Here is a 19,698-nt window from a genome sequence, read left to right as displayed (position 1 = left end):
ATGCTGCGGTTGCTGGCTGGAATCCACACTTAACTACTTCAGTACATTCTAAGATATTAGAAAATTGTCTTCCAAGTCTCCTGCCTTTTTCCTTCATTGGCATTAATGTCAATATTTATTTAATGCCAAGGCACTTCAACTGAGTGAGTCTTCCTCACTTTTAGTGTGTTGTCTGGCAACTAATTTTTTCCTGCAGAAAATGTTTTGTTTTAAAAGAAATCAAATCCAGTGATTACATTAAAAACAAAATGGAAAAAAAACTGGCAACTCTGGGGGGGGAAATGGAGTTTTCCTTTACTCTCTTCAGGTGTCTGCGTCCCAGTTAATATATTTTTGTCAGATTAGTGAAATACAAAAATGGCAATAGCAGGCTTTCTATTGCCGTCTGTGCAACCCTAAAGCAGCAATATGTACAAAAATAGTTGGAAGGGGGAGGAGTTTCTCCCTTTCGTTCTTATGGCCTCTTCCCTTCTTCAGGACTCTCAGTGAGTATTTAACTCCAACATCAAAGTAGTTCCTGTTCAAAGGCTGTTATTATGTGAGTCTTGCTAAATACAGAAGTTGTTTGTTCTGAAAGACAGAAATAAGTATTGACCAGTTATCCTTGCATGCTTCAGATTCTCAGTAGAGATCGTAATGTGTTTTTTCCCACATTCTCCTGGCTTGTTTTTTTGACAAAGCAAGTAGTATTCACATATAGTTAAACATGGGACTATATTGATAGTGTAATACAATTCAATTATTTTTATTTTTTTGTAGAAGAGATTAGTCCTCTCAAGCATAATATGCTGTTTGTATAGTTGTATGCACGTGCAAAAAGTTGTTTCCCTCGTATCTAACACTGTTGTGTCCTCTGAAGTTTTGTACCCTACATTAATGTTCTCTTTCATTAGCTAGATGATCTCAACGCTTTCAGATGCAAAAGGATTTTTTTTTTATTTGAGAAAACAATGCTCTTGAAAATCCAAGAGTAAATAATTCTTTTGAGCTATGGTAATCTTTTCCTCTGAGTCAAAAGCAAATGGAAAGGTCTCTCATTGAACGTAGGGGCCTGGCAGGGAGGGGGTCCTTCAAAGAGGTCATTTGATGAACTGAAATTTTTAGCTGCCAAATTCAAATGTATTACATCAGCTTCCTGCTGTTACACATATGGGTGGGTGGTAGGCCTGGCTTGAGAGGTTTGTAGAACAAGTGGCTGCCGTACAAAAAGCTTATTGTTCACATGTCCATCTTTCTTGAGAGACCTAAAGAAGCTACAGTATAAAGAGCTGTTGGCCACAGGCTTTATTTTGACTCCACTATAGTTCAGCCTGGCTCCTGTTGTTCAGCCCTGTAGCATTTGTCATACTGATGTTGATAGACTACCATTATATATTAATTCTTGCAGTCAACATATAGCACCCCCCATGCCCCTGTAACATTAAACCTGCCCCAGAGAGATAGATGCTTCATTCCCCAACCTTCCTCCCTCGATGGAACAGATCAAATATTTCATGTTTTGAGTACTACAGCTAAGCCTTTTGCACAGTATTCAGTCTACTAAAGTCTTTCTATTTCACTTCTTTTTAGCATATTTCAGCTACTGTAATCCAGTGGCAAGAATTATATGTATGCAGTGCTAACAGCTATGCTTTCTTCTGCTCCTTCTCTCTGCTTAAACAGGGCCGTACCAAAGTTTATGAAAAGGATTAAGGTCCCAGATTACAAAGACCGAAATGTGTTTGGAGTCCCCTTGCCAATTAACGTCCAGCGTACAGGGCAGCCTCTCCCACAAAGCATTCAGCAAGCCATGCGGTACCTCCGCAGCCACTGTTTGGACCAGGTTAGTTTCACTTCATTACCATTCCACTATGCTGTCAGTGGGGGGAGGGATAGATCAGTGACTTTAGTATTGGCCTTGTAAACCCCAGGTTGAGAGTTCAGTCCTTGAGCAGGCCATTTAGAGGTCTGGGGCAAATAGATTAAAAAAACTGTCAGGGAGTACTTGGTCCTGCTGAAAGGGGAGGGTTGGACTCAATGACCCCTCAAGGTCCCTTCTAGCTTTGTGAGATGTTTCCTAGTGCTTGATTAGTTATTGTTGTTGAACCAAATTATAGGGCCCTTACTTCTTTGTTTGTTTGTACTCTAGCCATACTCAAGCACAATTCCCACTGAAGTGAGTGAGTAAGGTTGGGCACATCTATTAGTGGATTAATGTCTTTTCTTTTTAACTGTACAAACGCATGTAGGTTGGACTGTTCAGGAAATCTGGAGTCAAGTCAAGAATCCAGGCTCTACGCCAAATGAATGAGAGCTCAACAGACTGCGTGAACTATGAAGGGCAATCTGCTTACGATGTGGCAGACATGCTAAAGCAGTACTTTCGTGATCTACCAGAGCCACTCATGACCAACAAACTCTCAGAGACATTTTTACAGATCTACCAATGTAAGTCCTCAGATACTCAGGTTGAGACAAAAGTTAGGCCCCTGGTTTCCAAGAAATATTCCCATCTTTGCATTCCTATAATGCCTAATTTGCAAGGCTGCACTGCCAAATTCATCCTTCATCTGGGCAGCATGTGTATTGGCTGCTAGGGATTTTGGAAATCCATTTGATACCATTGTATACTTTATCTTTTTGATGTGTCCATTATTTGTCTTCCTGTGTCTTATGAAACTGATGGTTGGTTCCCTATCCCCAAGAACGCAGCAAGGCTGAGCATACACCTTTCATTGGTATCTCCTGTTAGCTAGCTTTGGTGGCTGGCCTACTGGCTCTTTGCAGGTTGCGTTCTGAGGTGCTTATCTTTCCTTGCTCATTTTAGATGGAGTCTAACTCGGCTTTGTGGATCACAGAGTTGTTCCTATGACTTTTAGGCACTGGGAGAGGGAGTGGGGTTATAAAGTGAGGTCCCGTGATGCTCAGAGTTATAACCATTGAAATCCCCCCCCATCCCAGCCCCTAGCCAGTGTAGTATGGTGGGAACAATTGTTAAAACAAAGGATTGTGGAAGACAGTGTAGTCTAGTTATCTGGAAAGAAACAACTCATCTGCCAGGAGAGTGATTTCCCTTTATTTCAACTTGACAAACTGAGTTCTGCACGGATTTGATGCATTGTGTAGGGCTTCTTTTGATGACCACAAAATAATGACCCGATTGGACCCAAATTCCCCATTTTCCTCTGCATTGAGCTGTTAGGGCAGGGGTGTGCAAACATTTTGGCCTGAGTACTGAAATCATATGGGGGCTGTGCCTCCCCAGACAGCCACATATGGGCCTGGTCCCTGGTGCTCTGACACCCCCACTTCCCATCCCCTGACATCTTCCCTGATCCTCCAACTCCCGTCCAGTCCCCCATCCCTCCTAACCAACCCTGTTGTCCTGGAATCTTCCCCATTCCCTGGCCACACTACCTGCAGCACCAGGGCTGGTGGCACAGAGAGCATACCACCCAGGCAGGTGCCAGGGGAGCTGAGACTGGGGGGGAGGGCAATTGTATTAGGATTAGAATACCTAACTGTTCCTTTGTCATGGGGAAAAGGGAATTGGTTATCATAATATTTGGGTCCTCTGACCTCCCATGGAGGCCAGGCTCATTCATATAGTGATCTTATGGTTTCATGCCGCCTCTGTGGCATGTTAATGGGACTCTTCATGCAATCTGTGTTTTGGTACTGCCATCATCACACAATGCCTTCCCCCAGAGCTCCCCATGGGAACTCTGCAGGGCTGAAAAGGATGTGCTGAGGCCAACACAGCCCCCATTGCTTTGTGTTGATATGTTGCAGATGGGGTGGAGAGAAATATGACTGTCCCACTGCCCTGGGCACCAACTCTGCAGAGAAATGCCTTCTAGTGATTTGTGCCAGTGCTACCAAAAACTGCACTTTCCATTCTGCATCTTCTCCCCCAGGTTTGAGCTGTAGGGGTTCTAGCCTCTCTGCACATAAAAGTGGGATGAGTTAAGCCAGCAGTTTGATGTGCTGTCTATAGACAGCAAAATCCTGTGGAAATTTTTCTTCCATGTATATGGCCAAAATTTCTCCTCTCCTTGTTATGCGGTACTAACTGTGTGCTGATCATGCCTCTTCTACACTGCTTCCAAAAGTCTTCGAGGCAGGATATCAAACAGAAGATATTTAGTGAATTCTTTAAAAATATTTTAACATCACCACATCCCTCCTTTTTAAAAAAAAAAAAAAAAAAAACAAAAAACCTCTACCATTTAGCTTATGCCCAACATGATACAAAACAAGTGGTATGGCTGTTCATGAGAGAACTACAGATGAGACATAGCACGTTTTTCTTGAGCCATGTCATCGAAGTTTTGCAGTGCTAATGATGATAGAAATGCCATGTGATCCAGCCCCTTGAGTTGCCTGTTTGGAATTGGCTGACTGGCACACTTGCTTTGAGAAGCTGAGCTGGCCTGTTTTATTTCATTTTCTTTCCATCCTTTAAGTTTTTTATAAAAACACAAGTCAGAGTTTCCTGCCCCAGGTGTTTGTTGTCAGTAACCATGGAGCCGTGTCATGTTATGGGAATGCACGTCAGTGACTTTGTTTTTCCACCATATGACTTCGAAAAAGCTTCTCGGTAAAACAGACCTGTGTGTGTTTGGTGCTATAAAATACTAGAAAGGGCTTCACCAGTGCTGAAAAGGTGTAGTGGCCATTCATTTATTTTATTTTTATTGCTTCACTGATTGGGAAATACATTTCCCTTACGAATTTTTGAGAGCTTAGGTTTTTTGCTGCAGTTTGGGTTATCTGGACTTTGTTTCCATGTTTACCACTACCCATGTTCCTCAGTCAAGATGTCTGCAGCTTTCCCAGCCCTTTTAGCAGGACTGCAGAAGGATGTAGTGCTTAAAATTAATTTCTAATATAAACTGGTATAGACACAATTTTTATGCATTTGAGTTTCTCTTGAGACAAGAAATAACTGAGGGTAGGTAAATTGGTGGCAGTAAAAAAATTCTTTCATGTGTTGCCTGTGAAATCATTTCAGACTTGAGTGAAATACTTAAGGCTGGAGTTTTGCTTTAGGATGTATTCAGGTTTGTGTGTGTGGAAAACAACGAGCTAATGAGACTATTACAAATACTATTCAGATGTGCCAAAGGATCAGCGGCTCCACGCCATTAAGGCTGCTGTTATGCTTCTACCTGATGAGAACAGGGAGGTCCTACAGATTCTTCTTTATTTCCTGAGTGATGTCACGTCTGCAGTGAAGGAAAATCAGATGACACCAACAAACCTGGCTGTGTGTTTAGCACCGTCTCTCTTCCACTTAAATACTCTCAAGAGAGAGAATTCTTCTTCAAGGTATGTCTCCAACCGATGCAGAAGAATATAGCTCAGTATTACCCTTCCTGTGATCCTACTCCTTTTTATATCTTTTTTGCAAATACTGGGATTCCTCTATTAGTAGCTACTATCTTGATCTTGCTTTGTAATAATACATGACTTCTGTTTCCCACCACCATGCTTTTGATAACTTGTTTTCTACAGCGTCCAGTGTAAAGTATACACGTGTATATGTGGTTCCATGTAACGATCTGCTACGGCTGGCACAGGTCAAGCTGCAGTGGCCAATACAGAGACAACCAAGGGCCCAATAAGGCTGCCTAAGATTTTCCACCAGCCACCAAGCACCAGCCCAGGTTTTACCCCGCTACCTGGATCGATGTCAACGGTGTCTGATCCAAAGGGGTTTACAGGGTGTGCGACAGAGCCCGTTTGTTCCCCAGAAAAGATGACAGACAAGGGGTCAACTGTCCACAACTAAGTTTCTTTTTATTTTGACAAGAGCTAGGTTTTTACAATGTAACGTTTTCTCTTTCCTATTTATTTACTATTTTACCACACTTTATTTTACTGTGTATCTATTTAATATCTCTAGAAGCTACAACTATATCCTTCCCTGTTCCCTGAGTCTCAGCACAGGATTTGGGACTGGCTGACTAATAGCCCCTTTGTTGTATTCTTTGTGGTTACAACCTCTAAACTATACCCTTTTTAAACTTACTGTTGACTCCGCTGGGACGCACAACTTGGTGCTCTTCCGTGCGTGTGCTATAAGGGAAAATAAATAAACCAGAACTGATAATAATTACTCTGCTATATATTTACTTGTGTATCCATTTAAATATGTATATATCTTTATGTTTCTCTTTATGTTATATATTAATACGTTTCTATATATTTAATTATGCCAGGTTGTTTAGTCTGGTAACGGGCTTCCAGAATTTCTATGTATACATATAATATGCCAGGTTATTTAGTCTGGTAACGGGCTTCCAGATTTATGGGATATTTTTGCCCGAAAAGACCCCAGCGCAATAAAATAAGACTGCGCTGGCTTCCCTTCGCCTCAGCGTCCCAAACGCTCAATTATGGGTAGTTTTTGGGCTTAAGGGGTCTATAATACGACGCCTCCCGACAGCTGCCTATGTCGGGCCCCCTAGTAAGGGAGCCCCTTTACTGCCCTGCCTCGGGAGGAACTATACAATATTATATTCCTCTTACTCGGGGCACCCGCCCCCTTCAGAGCACTTTTCTCCTTTTTTTAGGAAAATGGCCGGTGATGTTCGACCCTAGGTCCCCCAGCGACCCAAGGGAACAGTTGTTTATGCTTTTACTGCCTAGGTGAGGTTCCCCCTGCTGGCCAGGCAGATGGGGCCTCCAAAAATAGCTATAGCCACTACCCTAGGACTTCTTATATGTATACAATTAATAAATATTAATAGGATACCTGCCTCCTATGGCCGCCTCAGGACTTAACGACGTCTGAGGTCTTATGTAACCCTGTAGGGATTTACTCAATATGGGTACCCCCTTAATGGGATGTCCCTTCTAACTACTCTTCTATTTTAATACTACATGTGGAATCCTAATTGGGGTTCTCCCTTTACCGGGTTATCCCCCTATGCTTCAACCCCCGCTTGGGTGAGCTCTACCCAGCGGGGGGAGCAATCAGTTCTGGTTCCCTTTAGATTAGAACCCCTATCTAATCTTCTATTATGTATACAAAAGGTAAAGCGGCTAGGTCAGTAGACCGCCTCCTGTGCTTTACAAATGAGAACCCTGGGAACAGGGTTCCACAATTTAAGACGATTAAAACCGTATTATTATTTACTCTACCTTGTATATAGTAACAACAAGGGATCAGTATCACTAATGCTAGCAATATGTAAACCCTAACTCTAGCTAGTTGAGCTAATATCCCTAATGTTTGTGGAGAGCAGTTATTAAATACCTATCCTCCTCCTGATCTGTCAGTCCGGGCGCCGGGCCCGAGGGTCTCCACAGGAACCTAGGAAATGAAGCCCTCACGGCGCGCTTTTTACTGGCAGCCGCGGCAGGCAGATAGGATAGATAGGGAAAAGAAGAGGAGGCCAGGGGAAAAGGCCAGCTTGGTTAACAAAAACCCCTGGCTAAAAACGGCAGCAGCTCCGCCGCCGGCCAGCAGAGGCCGCCGCTTGTACGGCTCCCCAGGCAGGGCACCTGCCGGCGCGGTCTGCCTGGCGAGCCTGCCTCAGGTAAAATCTGAGGGCTTTAGTGAGTTCAGCTCAGTTCTTCTTCACTGGAGCTCTTCAAAAAGGCTTCTTAGCCAGAGCTCTTCGAAAAGGCTTCTGCGTCCCACGGTGGCTGGGGTGCGTAGATTGACGCGCGGGTCTGCTTCGGCACTTCTCGTCGAATCTTCGGCTAAGGCTGAGTCCAGCTCTAAACTCAGTCCTTTTTGCTCTTCTGGGTCCGTTGTCCTCTTCTCCGCTGCTCCCCGACGGACTGGCGAAGCCGGGCTGCGCTCCAGAATTTATAGAGCTGGGGCGGACCTGGTTGAACACTCGCAGGTGTCAGGTCCGCACCTGCGTTGCCCCGGAAACCAGGATGCATGTTCCGTTTACATATTCATGAGCATCATAAATGGTCCAATCCATGCATCTGAATTCAAACCGATGCTCATGAATAGGCAATTAGCTTATGAATATGCATAGGCAACGGGCAACCCTAACGGTCACTCCCTATACCTTGCATTTACCTGGGTTATATGGTTACTTAAACACTGTTTTTTGAAATAAATCATTGTTCACTTTAATTTTATTCCTACACAGATTAGTGGGGAAGACTGTTAAGTCCATAAAAATCCTATCTTTAATTTAAAACTGCTTGACATCTCGAGGCTATCTGGTAAAGGGTAGTGGAAGGCACACACAAACCTCACAGCCCATGGCCAGGGACATGTTCTCTATAGAGGAATTTACAACACCATGCTGTGACATTGTAGGTATTTATAAAGAAAAACTAGCTTTTGGGGACTTCAGAAATGACCGCTACAAACTTGTAGCCCCCATGGCTTAATATGAACTCTTCTAGTTGCATAATGGTATTAAGGTATGTCTATATTTACCAGAAGATTGAGACGCTACCGTTTGATCTTCTGGAGCTGGATTTAGTGTGCCTAGTGGGACTGCACTGAATCAAATGATCACGGCACTGCCATGGACCCTGGTATTGCTAAGAGTAGGGGAAGTCAACGGGAGAGTTTCAAACATCAACCTCCGGCTGTGGGGATGGCAGCAAAAATCAGTGTAAGAAATGTGGACACCAGCTATGCAATTCTCATTACTGGAGTTGCATACCTTACATCTTTCTTCTCCCCCCGGCCCCCTTTCTTCATGTAGACGTGCCCTAAAATAACACCACTGAGGTCAGGTCTACAGTAGGGGAACAAAATTGATTTACGATGCACAACTCCAGCCAGGAGAATTGTCGATGGAGTCAATGTTTCCCATATTGATTTTTACTGCTGTCCCCAAAGTGGGAGGTCACCCGTCAACTTCCTTTTGTGAGGAATACCGGTATTGACAGCAGTGGCCTGATCATTCACTTTAGTGTGATCTCACTAGGTGCGCTGAGTCAAACTCCAGAAGATTGGCCATCAGCCCATAGATCTTCCAGTATAGACTTACCCTTAGGATATCACTGATACCACTTAGGATTAAGAAGGCATGTTTTAACCTCCTCACTGCATGTGTTTTCCAAAGATAATTCACCTAGTGCAGTTGTGCTACTATCCTGTATCAAACAAGATAATTAAACTTTAAATGCCCATAGTTTAGGTCAAGTTAAAGAATGGGTGGGTGTTATGAAGTTCATTGGAACATTCCATTGAAAACAAGGGTTGGTACAGGTTGTACTCTCTAGTCCAGCACCCTCTGGATCTGACTGGTGTCAGATGAGAGAATTGGCCAAACCACAGGAGATCAACATTGTCTAACATCATTACCATACTTCCAGTGCTTACTGGGCTCTTAGAAGACGTTTAGGGGTAAATTAGAGCTAAATAACAGCACAGAATAAGGAGAGCCGGGATGGGTAACTGTAAACAAACTGTATGGGACCATGGAAAACTTGGCCACACCCATGATAAGTGGACATTGGCTAAATAAAATCTTGCTGGACCACCGATGATGCCAGATAAGAGTGCTGAACTAGAGAGGTTCAATCTGTAGAAAAATGAAAGACAACATTAGATAAGAAAGTAACCAACTCTGAGGAGCAATAGATTTATCTGCATTCACTGAAAAGTGGCAGTCAACTATAATCAGCGTGGAGTAGTCCAATTAGTGCTGCTTCCTTCTGTCTTTTATACAGAAACACCACACTAAGACTGGTTACTCAAATCACCAGCAAGCTCAGGGAACCAAGGTGTTTACAGACAGGTTTTTAATTCCAGTTTCCTCTCGTGGGAGCGCTAAGTGGAAGGAAAGATTTTGCCCTAGGAAGGGGGTAGTGGAAAATTTGTTTTAGACTTTTTTCAAGACATTGCTGACATGGACTCAAAGGCTAGTTACCAGTCATGGTTCAAAGTCCCCAGAGAGGGACTCTCAATTTTTCTGCCCTGATCGCTCCATACTCTTTATGGAAGCTGGTCATGTTACATATCCAAGACAGCTTTGGTCTGTGGGACAGTGTGCAGTTACACTGCCTACTGATGAAGTCATTAGCTAATTTTGGCTTATTTTCCTCCTCTGCAGGGTGATGCAGAGAAAACAGAGTCTGGGAAAACCTGATCAGAAAGATTTAAATGAAAATTTGGCTGCAACCCAAGGCCTCGCCCATATGATTGCGGAATGCAAGAAGCTCTTCCAGGTGAGGCAGCTGTCTGTGAAACAAATAGCACCGTTGGTTCAGAAGTGAGAAGAAAAAGCTCTGTGGAAAAATAGACACATGTTCAATGGAGTGCTAAGTGTCTTTAAACAAACAGAAAATATTCTCTATAATTAGACAAACAGATAAGAGGCACCTTTTAAAAAGCATATACAATCATAGACCTGGAAGGCACCTTGGGATATCATTCAGTCCAGTCCCCAGTTCTCATGGCAAGGCTAAATATTATCTAGATACGTATTTTTAACCCACTGTTAATCTTCTAGATGGAAATCCACAAATTCCCTAAGCAATTTATTCAGTGCTGAGCTACCCTGTGAGAGTTTGTTTTTTTCTAATGCCCAACCTAAATATCCCTTGCTGCAATTTAAGCCCATTGCTTCTTGTCCTATTCTGAGAGGTTAAATAAAAACAATTTACCTCACTCCTTCTAACAATTTTATGTATATGAAAACTGTGTCCCTCTTCTGTCTTCCCTTCTCTAAACTAACCAAAACCAGTATCTCTAATGGTCCATCACAGATCATGTTTTCTAGATCATTAAATCATTTTTGTTGCTCCTCTCTAGACTCTTTCCACTTTGTCCACCTCTTACCTGAAATGTGGCACCCAGAACTAGAAAAAGTACTCCAATTGGCATCTAAGCCGCTTGGATTAGAGTAGAAAAAGTATTTCTTGTGTCTTGCTTACAACATACCTGTTACTATATCTCAGAATGATACTTGCTTTTTTTTGCAGCGTTACTATTATTGACTCCCATTTTGCTTATGATCCACTATGACCTCCAAATCCATTTTTGCAGTACTCCTTTTCCTGGGTAATCGTGTCCATTTTGTATGTGTGTAAAACACATTCCAAAGTGGAATACATTGCATTTCACCTTAATGAATGTCATTTACTTGAGGTCATTTCTCCAGGTTGTCAAGGTCATTTTGAATTTTAATCCTCTCCTCCAAAGCACTTGCAACCCCTCCCAGCTTGGTATCAGCCACAAACTTTATAGGTTATTTTCTTTGCCATTATCTAAATAATTGATGAAGATATTGAACATAATCGGACCTAGAGCAGATGTTTGGGAGCCTCTGCTTGTTATGTCTCTCCAGCTACATTATGAACCACTGATAACTACTTTCTGGGAAAAGTTTTCTAGTCAGTTATGCATTCACCTGTATAGTAGCAACATCTAAGTTGTATTTCTCTAGTTTGTTTGAGGCCAGGTGAGACTGTATAAAAAGCCTTAATCAAGTCACAATATATGACATCTACTACTTTCCCCTGTCCTCGGAACATGTTACCTTGTCAAGTTGGTTTGATATTTGTTGACAAATCCATGGTGACCACTACTTATCGCTGTTACCCACAACAGCTAAATATGCATACATTGTATGTACATTTAGTGTAGGTAGTAAGGACTGCACTTTTCCAATCAGTGTTCAAAAATTCAGTCAGATCCCAAATCATGAGATTGGTTTAAGTATAAGCCTTGTGTAAGAAATCACGACAGCCAGGGCTACACTAGAGAGTTTTGTCAACAGTGTCTTACGCTGCACTTTTGTAAATTTTTGGGGGATGATACTGCCAAGGCAAATGCAGTTTGCTTTAAGTTTGTGGACGCTCCATGAGTTATGTCGACAGAAGGCCCCTTTGGTTGACAAAACTCTGTAGTTAGACCCAGCCTTAAAGCATTCTGTCAACAGATTCTCGACAGCACTCTGTATTTGCTTTGACAGTATTATTCCTCAAAAATTTAAGGCATAACAATCTCTCGACCAGAGTACTGTCAACAGAAGTGCAATGTAGACACTTCTGTCGACAGAGAGGGCTTCCGGTTGCTGGGCAACCCTCTTTGCAGAGCTGTCATTCTGCTTTCTGGCACCAGTGAGCAATGCAGTCTGGCAGCGCTCTGTCAACAGAGCAAGTTGCGTGTACGTGCAATCTTTTGACAGAGTTTCCACTGAGATTTCCATGTCGACAGATGCTTCTAGTGTAGACATAGCCTACAGTTGAGGGAGAGAGCCTGGGGGAGGGTAAGGCATTGGGATGTGAAAGAGCGTGGACATGGGTGATGGTTGGGCACTCAAAATTAGTGTAAACTTTTTCTGGCAGCTCCTCTTATATAAAATGGGAGTAATAATACCCTTTCTCCCCATGGGGATGTTATGAAACTAATTCAATATTTGTGAAGCACTCAGCTCTTATAGAGATGAGTGCCAGAGGTCAGAAAAACTGAGGCAGTTTAAATTTCTGTATTCAGAACAGTTTGTGTAGTGTGCAATAAATGAGACATAGGGCGTGCATTGAACAATGAAAAGCAATATTGAGGAACTGCTGTCTTTGGTGAGCATTACCCATTCTATGCACCAAATGAGGTACTTACAGTCAAATTACATGATCTCATTATTTTTAAACAGTATCATAATGCTTGCATACAAGAGGATCAAACTAAGGTTCCATAAGCAATCTTAATTCTGGCACTTACCATGAGTGCTTCATTTTGTAAATGTAGTTTGTATGTAATATGTACATGTGTGCTACATCCTTCCATGTTTCTCATTCAATGTCTTTTCTCATAAGGGTGGTGACTAACTTAGCTTTAAATTCCAAGGGGCAAGAATTTCTTTCAACAGCTAGGCCATGCCTACACTAGCTCAAAACTTCGAAATGGACGTGTACATGGTCCCTTTGGTTGACAAAACTCTGTAGTGTAGACCCAGCCTTAAAGCATTCTGTCAACAGATTCTCGACAGAACTCTGTATTTGCCTTGACAGTATTATTACTCAAAAATTTAAAAAAAAAAAAAAGCGCTGAAATACATATTCAGCACCTCATTAGAATGCCAGCAGCCGCGGCACTTTGAAATTGATGCGGCTCACCGCTGCACAGCGTGTGCAGACGGAGCTCCTTTTCGAAAGGACCCCGCCAACTTTGAAATCCCCTTATTCCAAACAGCAGATAGGAATAAGGGGTTTTAAGTTGCTGGGGTCCTTTTGAAAAGGAGCCCTGTCTGGACTAGCTGTGTCAATTACGAAGTGCTGCGGCTGCCAGCGTTCTAATGAGGCACTGAATATGTATTTCAGTGCTTCATTAGTAAAATTCAGAATGGCCATTTCGAAGTTTTGGGCTAGTATAGACATAGCCCTGGTGTGGCTTTTTCTCCCCCCATTTCTTCTATCAGGTTCTTCTTTTCTCTTTGTTCGTTCATTTATACAATATAGGTCTCTCAATTAATCTATGTTAACTGTCAGACTGCATGTCTTCAGTGTGTGTGGGGGCATTCTGAGTTCAGATGACTATCGTTCTATGAATTTTTGAACCGTTAGTTTTGACTTTGAATCCTTCATTTGGTTTACAATGAAATATGGAGAAACATCTCCAGTCTGACAATGCTTCTCTTTCTGCAATTCCTAGATTCCCGAAGAAATGAGCAGATGTCGAAATTCTTACACAGAGCAAGACCTGAAGCCTCTAAGCCTGGAGGAACTTGGGCGAATCAACAGTACGGAGCCCTCTGACTATCATTGTTACCTCCAGGACTGCATGGATGACCTGCTTAAAGAGATGAAGGACAAGTTCAAAGGCTGGGTCAACTGTTCCACATCAGAACAAGCAGAGCTGGCCTACAAGAAGGTACATCCGTGGAACTCCGCTGGCTGCTTCTGTGGTTAGGTCTGGTGAAGAATTTAATGGGTGAGGGTATAGCACAAAAACTGGTAAAGTTCATCTGAACAGTGACTGGGTAGGGTCTGCTCTTTTGAGGGACAAAAGTAAGTTAGTTATTTTTGTTTCACAGAGCCAGCACACCTAGAAAGTATCTCATTGCCTCCTGTACTTTCTTGTGCATCATAATCAAATTTAGTCATAATTAATTTACTGAACTCCATTGACAGGACCAGTTACCTCTGTGCCAATCTATAGCTGATGATGAACTTGCACACATGTAACTGGAGGTATTGTTTGGCGTGAGAGAACTTTTTTATTCCTGGTCCTGGTGGGTCAGAAAAGAAGCTATCTTGCCTCAGATCAAATCTGGTAGCCAGAAGTCACAAGAGACAAGATGAAACTACAGGGTGCTCTTTTCATTGTCCCTTTTTCAGTACAGAACCAGTCTTTGAAGTTATGGTCACTCCCTTTAAAAGGTAACATGGTAAGTTTGCACATCTGTTCTATTGATCCGTGTAGCTTATTCTCATACATATGTTCCCCAAAGGAAACAAGAGATTCTCCTTTCATGTGACAAGGCCAATCAGATGTGATGATTTGATCCTTTTTATAGCATGTTTTTCAACACTAAGAAATTAGGAAGACAAAGTGTACATTGTAGTAGTACTGACAGGCCTCTGCTGATGTTCTCAGGTGTGTGAAGGACCTCCACTCCGGCTATGGAAAGCCACCATTGAAGTCCCTGCCATACCTGAAGAGGTTTTAAACCGCTTACTTAAAGAGCAGCATCTTTGGGATGAAGATCTCTTGGATTCTAAAGTAATTGAAACCTTGGACAGTCAGACGGAGATATACCAGTATGTCCAGAACAGCATGGCACCACACCCACCCAGAGACTATGTAATCTTACGGTGAGCTTTTGTATACTCCAGTAATAGGCTTAGGACAAGGAACTATCAGAACATGAGTGGGCCTGGGGGGAACAATCTGGTTTACCTTACTTCACAAGAAAGGAGAGTTTGTAGGCACACACCTATTTATGCAAATTTGGCACTTTCTCCTAAAGCGCCTAACGTAAAGCACTTATTTCATGTTTGTTTTTAACAGAACATGGAGGACAAATTTATCCAAAGGAGCTTGTGTGCTGTTAGCTTCCTCAGTGGATCACGATCATGCTCCAGTGGTTGGTGTTAGAGTTAATGTGCTTTTGTCCAGATATCTGATTGAACCCTGCGGGTCAGGAAAATCAAAACTCACCTATGTGTGCAGAATTGATTTAAGGTACAGTATCCCACTTTGTCCCACTAAACTGTATTGGTGGCACAGAGAGAGAGGTTGTTTTGGGTTGATTTATGCAGCGTTTGTACTTACAGGATATAGAGGACAGGCAGGTGGCCATATTTCAGCCTGCTGGCTAAGCTAACACTGTCACAATACTCCCATATCTAAAATAGTAGTCTGATTTACAGGGTTTCTTGTTGAAGACCCAGAGCACTGTTAACGTCTTATTCTACATATGGGGGAAATTACAGTATCTCAGATTCCACTGTCATAACAGGCACTGAACATTGCTTTAGCAACAACCAAGGTTCATGTTTCATTTATGAACCTTCCAAAACAATTAAAGGCAAGATCCCATCCACAAAGCAGGTCGTGTCAACATTTAAACAAGACCTGGCATGCGAGGGTCAAACTGGAGAGAAGGACTTAGCCGCAGGTGTAGTCAGCAGACGGACTGCAAGCCAAATCTATTTCTTCATTATTATCATTGTTAATGTGCTGTGGAAGATGGTTGCTCTGGAGTCTGGACCTTGTCTATACCTTGATCAAGAAATGTGGACCTTAGGGGAAAAAAATGAACTGCTGCTGATAGGATGCCAGTAACAGTTATTCAGTAAGCTAGGTGCACATGTTGGTGGTTCTCTTCCTTTCTATGTAGTTATTTGTTGGGTTTTTCTTCTCCTTCGCTTCTGGTAGGCATGAATACTTGAGAGAGAATAGTTGTATTCACACACTCCTCACGTTAGTGATAGAACCCAAGCGCTAATGGAAATCTTACTTTTCTTTGCTCTGATAACTCTGCGAGCATTTGATTTGGTTGCTGTAGAACATGAGAACTAATAACTGATCACTCCAGAGAAAATGTGTTTTTCTCAGAGTTCTGTTCACCTAGGAATAACCAACCAGTCAGGTAGCTTAGTAGAGGTTCCTTCGAGTACCTTTGATATACGTTTGTTTAGTAAGAACCAGTATTGCTGATAGTCTTAATTTGTTCCCTCTGCTTCAGGGGCCACATGCCAGAATGGTACACTAAGTCTTTTGGACACCTGTGTGCATCTGAAGTTGTCAAGATCAGAGACTCTTTCAGTAATAAAGAAGTAAAATGCAGGTGACTACAGCTATGCACTAAAACAGTCCATGTACATGTTCCCTGCAACTGAAGACTGTTGAATGGATCATAGCATGACATGCAAGTGATGTCATGGAAGATTAATATGTATATTGAAGGGGACTGTGATCATGCTATACATTTTAAAGCTGCTTCCTGTCTGTGTAAGGTCTGTACTATAGACCTCGACTGGAATATATAGGAGGACTGTGCAAAACAATATTAAAAAAAAAAAATCAAAACTGTATATTGTACTATTTCTAGGTGGTTTGAGTTGCTTCTGAGAAGCAAAAACTCTTTAAATACAAATATGATGGAATAGGGTGAAGATACTTCATTCCAAGGTGACATTAGCTTTTTATGTACATACCTGTCATTTTATTTGTAATGTGTTGAGGGACTGGTGTATCCACTGGAATAGCTGGTACTCTTTTTAATGTGCTCTTACTGAGAGCCGCAAAGAAAGGTTTGCACAGAGATAAGTGTGAATGAGTGTAAATGTTGAAAGGAATAGCTAGAATCCTGGTGTCTGGCACACTGATATAGATCCACAGAATGGATTTTAATGTGTATTGGATACAGTTCAACCTGGAATCTCTGCCTACCCAGTGGACCAGCAGCAACAATCCTTTATTCTTGCCTGTTTTGTGTTAGTAACATTGTTAACCTGTAAGCAATTGTTATAGTAGACTTGCTCTGTCTGTTTCATACCCACATGATCTTTTTAGGCGCAATTAGAAAATTTACTGCAGTACAGAGTGCACTTGTAAACTGTGTGGATTGAAACAGTGTTGAAATTCCTCTCTAATGGCCAAAAAAGCCAGTAATGTCAATTTTTTTTATTGACTTAAAAGTGAATATTCATTGAATTTACTCCTGAATGCATTGTAATAACTGTACATGATCTTGGTATGTTTCACTATATCCTAATGATTTTTAAGAGGAAAATGTAGACATAGGAGTCCTGCCATCAGACTTCTTAAGGCAGCAGACAGAGTAAGTTTGACTAGGAGGATTCATATGGATTTTCTCTCTCTTTCTCCTTTACCTGCCTTTCTGAAAGCTGCACATTAACATGAAGCTTTGACAGCTTCAGTATGAGCCATTTAAGTTTTTTTAAACTCTCTGGCTGTTTCTCACTGACAATCATGTTATGGACAGTAGGAAACCAAGAGGTCCTCTGGAAAAGGTGGTCTTTATGCAGGTTTTACTATGAAGTGTGGATTTGATTTAGAGATGCAGTATTAAGCGATAAAATGTATTTTGTGGCTGAGGGTATGACTGAGTTGCAAGGTGGCTGAGACTTTACCATTGTCAGTATTATTTTTATTTTTTTAAATGGCAAATGCATTGTTTCCTCATGGATAAGGAGCCCATCTATATTAAATCTGAAAACACTTTTTTTAAATTTGTCAAATCATACATGTACATACCAAGCTATCATAAATGTGTACTTGCCCACAGTGTACTGTCAAACGTTAAAGCATGATAAAGATAATTATTTAAAATATACTTGTATTTATACCTCAGATATTCTTTGAGTTTTTGTACCTCAAGTTTTTTTTTTCTTTCTATTGTAAATAAGCTTTACATGATTACGGTTTAAGTGAGAGAACCAAAGGAAAAGGTTTATAACTTGGTATATGTCTGTACAGAATATAATCAATAAATGCACTATTAAATGTTTAAAACTGAGGGAAAGCATTGACTGTCTTCACATCTTTGTGTATAGTTCTTCCTGTGTTCCTGCCAATAATCTGTATTTCATACTAAGCCTCATGCTGACAGATGCTGGAGTGTTCTTAAACTGCTCAGGGGCTTGCAAAATCATCATCATAAAGCATCCTCCATTCAACTCCTACTCAAAAGTTCAATGGGAATTTTGCCTGAATGGAAACAGGGAGTACAGAATTAGACCCCAAATCAGTACAACAGCCTCAGGAAGCAGAGGTCGTACATTTGCAAAGCAAAAATTCAGGTTGAAAAACTGAATTAAGATAGAACTCCAAGTAAACTGAGGTTCACCACAACTAGGAAACTACTCGTTGTTCCAGAAGCCTGTTGGCTATTTCAAAATGAAGATAATGAGTAAAATATGAAAAATCTGAAAATGTGGTAAATCAGACATATCAGAACAAAGTAGAACACGTAGAAAACAAGGGGACTTACAAATAATTGTGATGAGTGAAAACAGAGATTGCAAATGGCTGTCTGTCTGCATACACATGAAGCTCATTACCATAGTCATGTGAGAATTACATTGGGACCCTGTACAAGTACCTAGCAAGAAACAGTCCTTGCCAGACCCCTTTTAAAAAGTCATATACTAGACTTAGCCTCGCGGTGTACGCTGCTCTATATAGACAGCTGAGAAGTGGGGCCAGTTCTTACCCTGCTCAGCCTACTGCCTATTCTGGTCTCAGCGCGCACCAGTGGGTGAGTGTTCAGAGAAAAGGGTCAAAATAATGAAGGTGCTAGAAGGAGTAGGCTCTGTGGAAAGATTAAAAAGCCCCACATGTAGTAAATACACACAACTTGGCTCCCTGCCAATTAAGGGGAATGTGGTAACTGCTAGTATTGGAAGGTGATAAAAGACAAATGAGCAATGATTTAGTTCAGGTGAGCAATAAATAAACTAGAACTAATAGAATGGAGTTGCTTAATGGCAAAAGTGAGGCAGAAGACCAAGAAAAAAGTTCAAATCAGTAGTTCCACCTACCCCATGTGAAAGGATGACCATTTACAGGGCTGCAAGTGCAGTGAATAAAGAGTTGGTTTAAAGACCACATACAACTGCAAAAAGCTAGAACTACTGCAACATTCAGCAGAAAGTGAAAAGAACATTCAGCAGCCAGACCCAGGGCTACTTAAAATGGATTCGAGCATAGCATGCTGCGTGATCAGCACTACATGAACTATCAGGGGTGTCACTGTGAAGACTAGTGTACCAATGAAATTAAATATGCTGCACTATGATCAGTTTTGGTCACAAGCCACCAATTAGCTTTGCTTATGCTAAGGCAGCCATATAATATTTACAACCCTTGAGAGCAAAAGTAGGGGATGCCCATGTGAATGCAGTGCAGCTGGGGAGCAAGACTGATATTTTTTGTCTCCATGCTGGGCTATGGAAGCAGTGCCCTTTTTTTGTTTTTTAAAAAAAAAAAAAAAAGGAGCTGGTGCTCAGCCAGCTCCCTGCCACCCCCAGCTCCAGCCAATCCCATGGCTGATACTTAGTACCAGCAAGTACAGGCACCAAAAAAAACAAACAAACCAGTATTAGAACCATCATGAAACATTACACTCCTTATTTCAAAGTCATGAGATAACCCAAAGGTGGGGCCCTGTTTGGTGATAAAATAGTGTGTAGTTGCAGAAGCACAGCAGTCCGAAGGCAGCTTGGCACCTGTCCCTAGGGGGTGGACAAGAGAAGTTGAGGCTGCTAAGCTGCTGATGCTATTTGTCATTAATAAAGTTTTCTTAAATTTCA

At 41.8% G+C, this 19,698-nt stretch overlaps 1 protein-coding gene across 3 annotated transcripts in view; it reads left to right on the top strand.

The window, feature by feature from the left end:
• Positions 1–17,898, top strand: part of DLC1 (DLC1 Rho GTPase activating protein) — a 354,065-nt gene extending 336,167 nt beyond the window's left edge. For all 3 annotated transcript variants that reach the window (XM_074992829.1, XM_074992827.1, XM_074992828.1), the window contains 8 exons: positions 1,663–1,822; positions 2,229–2,427; positions 5,097–5,310; positions 10,026–10,140; positions 13,568–13,786; positions 14,513–14,730; positions 14,927–15,100; positions 16,107–17,898. In XM_074992829.1, the coding sequence (XP_074848930.1) occupies positions 1,663–1,822; positions 2,229–2,427; positions 5,097–5,310; positions 10,026–10,140; positions 13,568–13,786; positions 14,513–14,730; positions 14,927–15,100; positions 16,107–16,212 (1,405 nt within the window). In that variant the 3' untranslated portion in view covers positions 16,213–17,898. The remainder of the gene's footprint in view (positions 1–1,662; positions 1,823–2,228; positions 2,428–5,096; positions 5,311–10,025; positions 10,141–13,567; positions 13,787–14,512; positions 14,731–14,926; positions 15,101–16,106) is intronic.
• Positions 17,899–19,698: the final 1,800 nt, after the last annotated feature.

Source organism: Carettochelys insculpta, chromosome 4 (genome assembly GCF_033958435.1).
Source record: "Carettochelys insculpta isolate YL-2023 chromosome 4, ASM3395843v1, whole genome shotgun sequence".
Taxonomy (NCBI): domain Eukaryota; kingdom Metazoa; phylum Chordata; order Testudines; family Carettochelyidae; genus Carettochelys; species Carettochelys insculpta.
The sequence above is the reverse complement of the archived record's forward strand: the minus strand, read 5'-3'. Positions and strand labels throughout refer to the sequence as shown.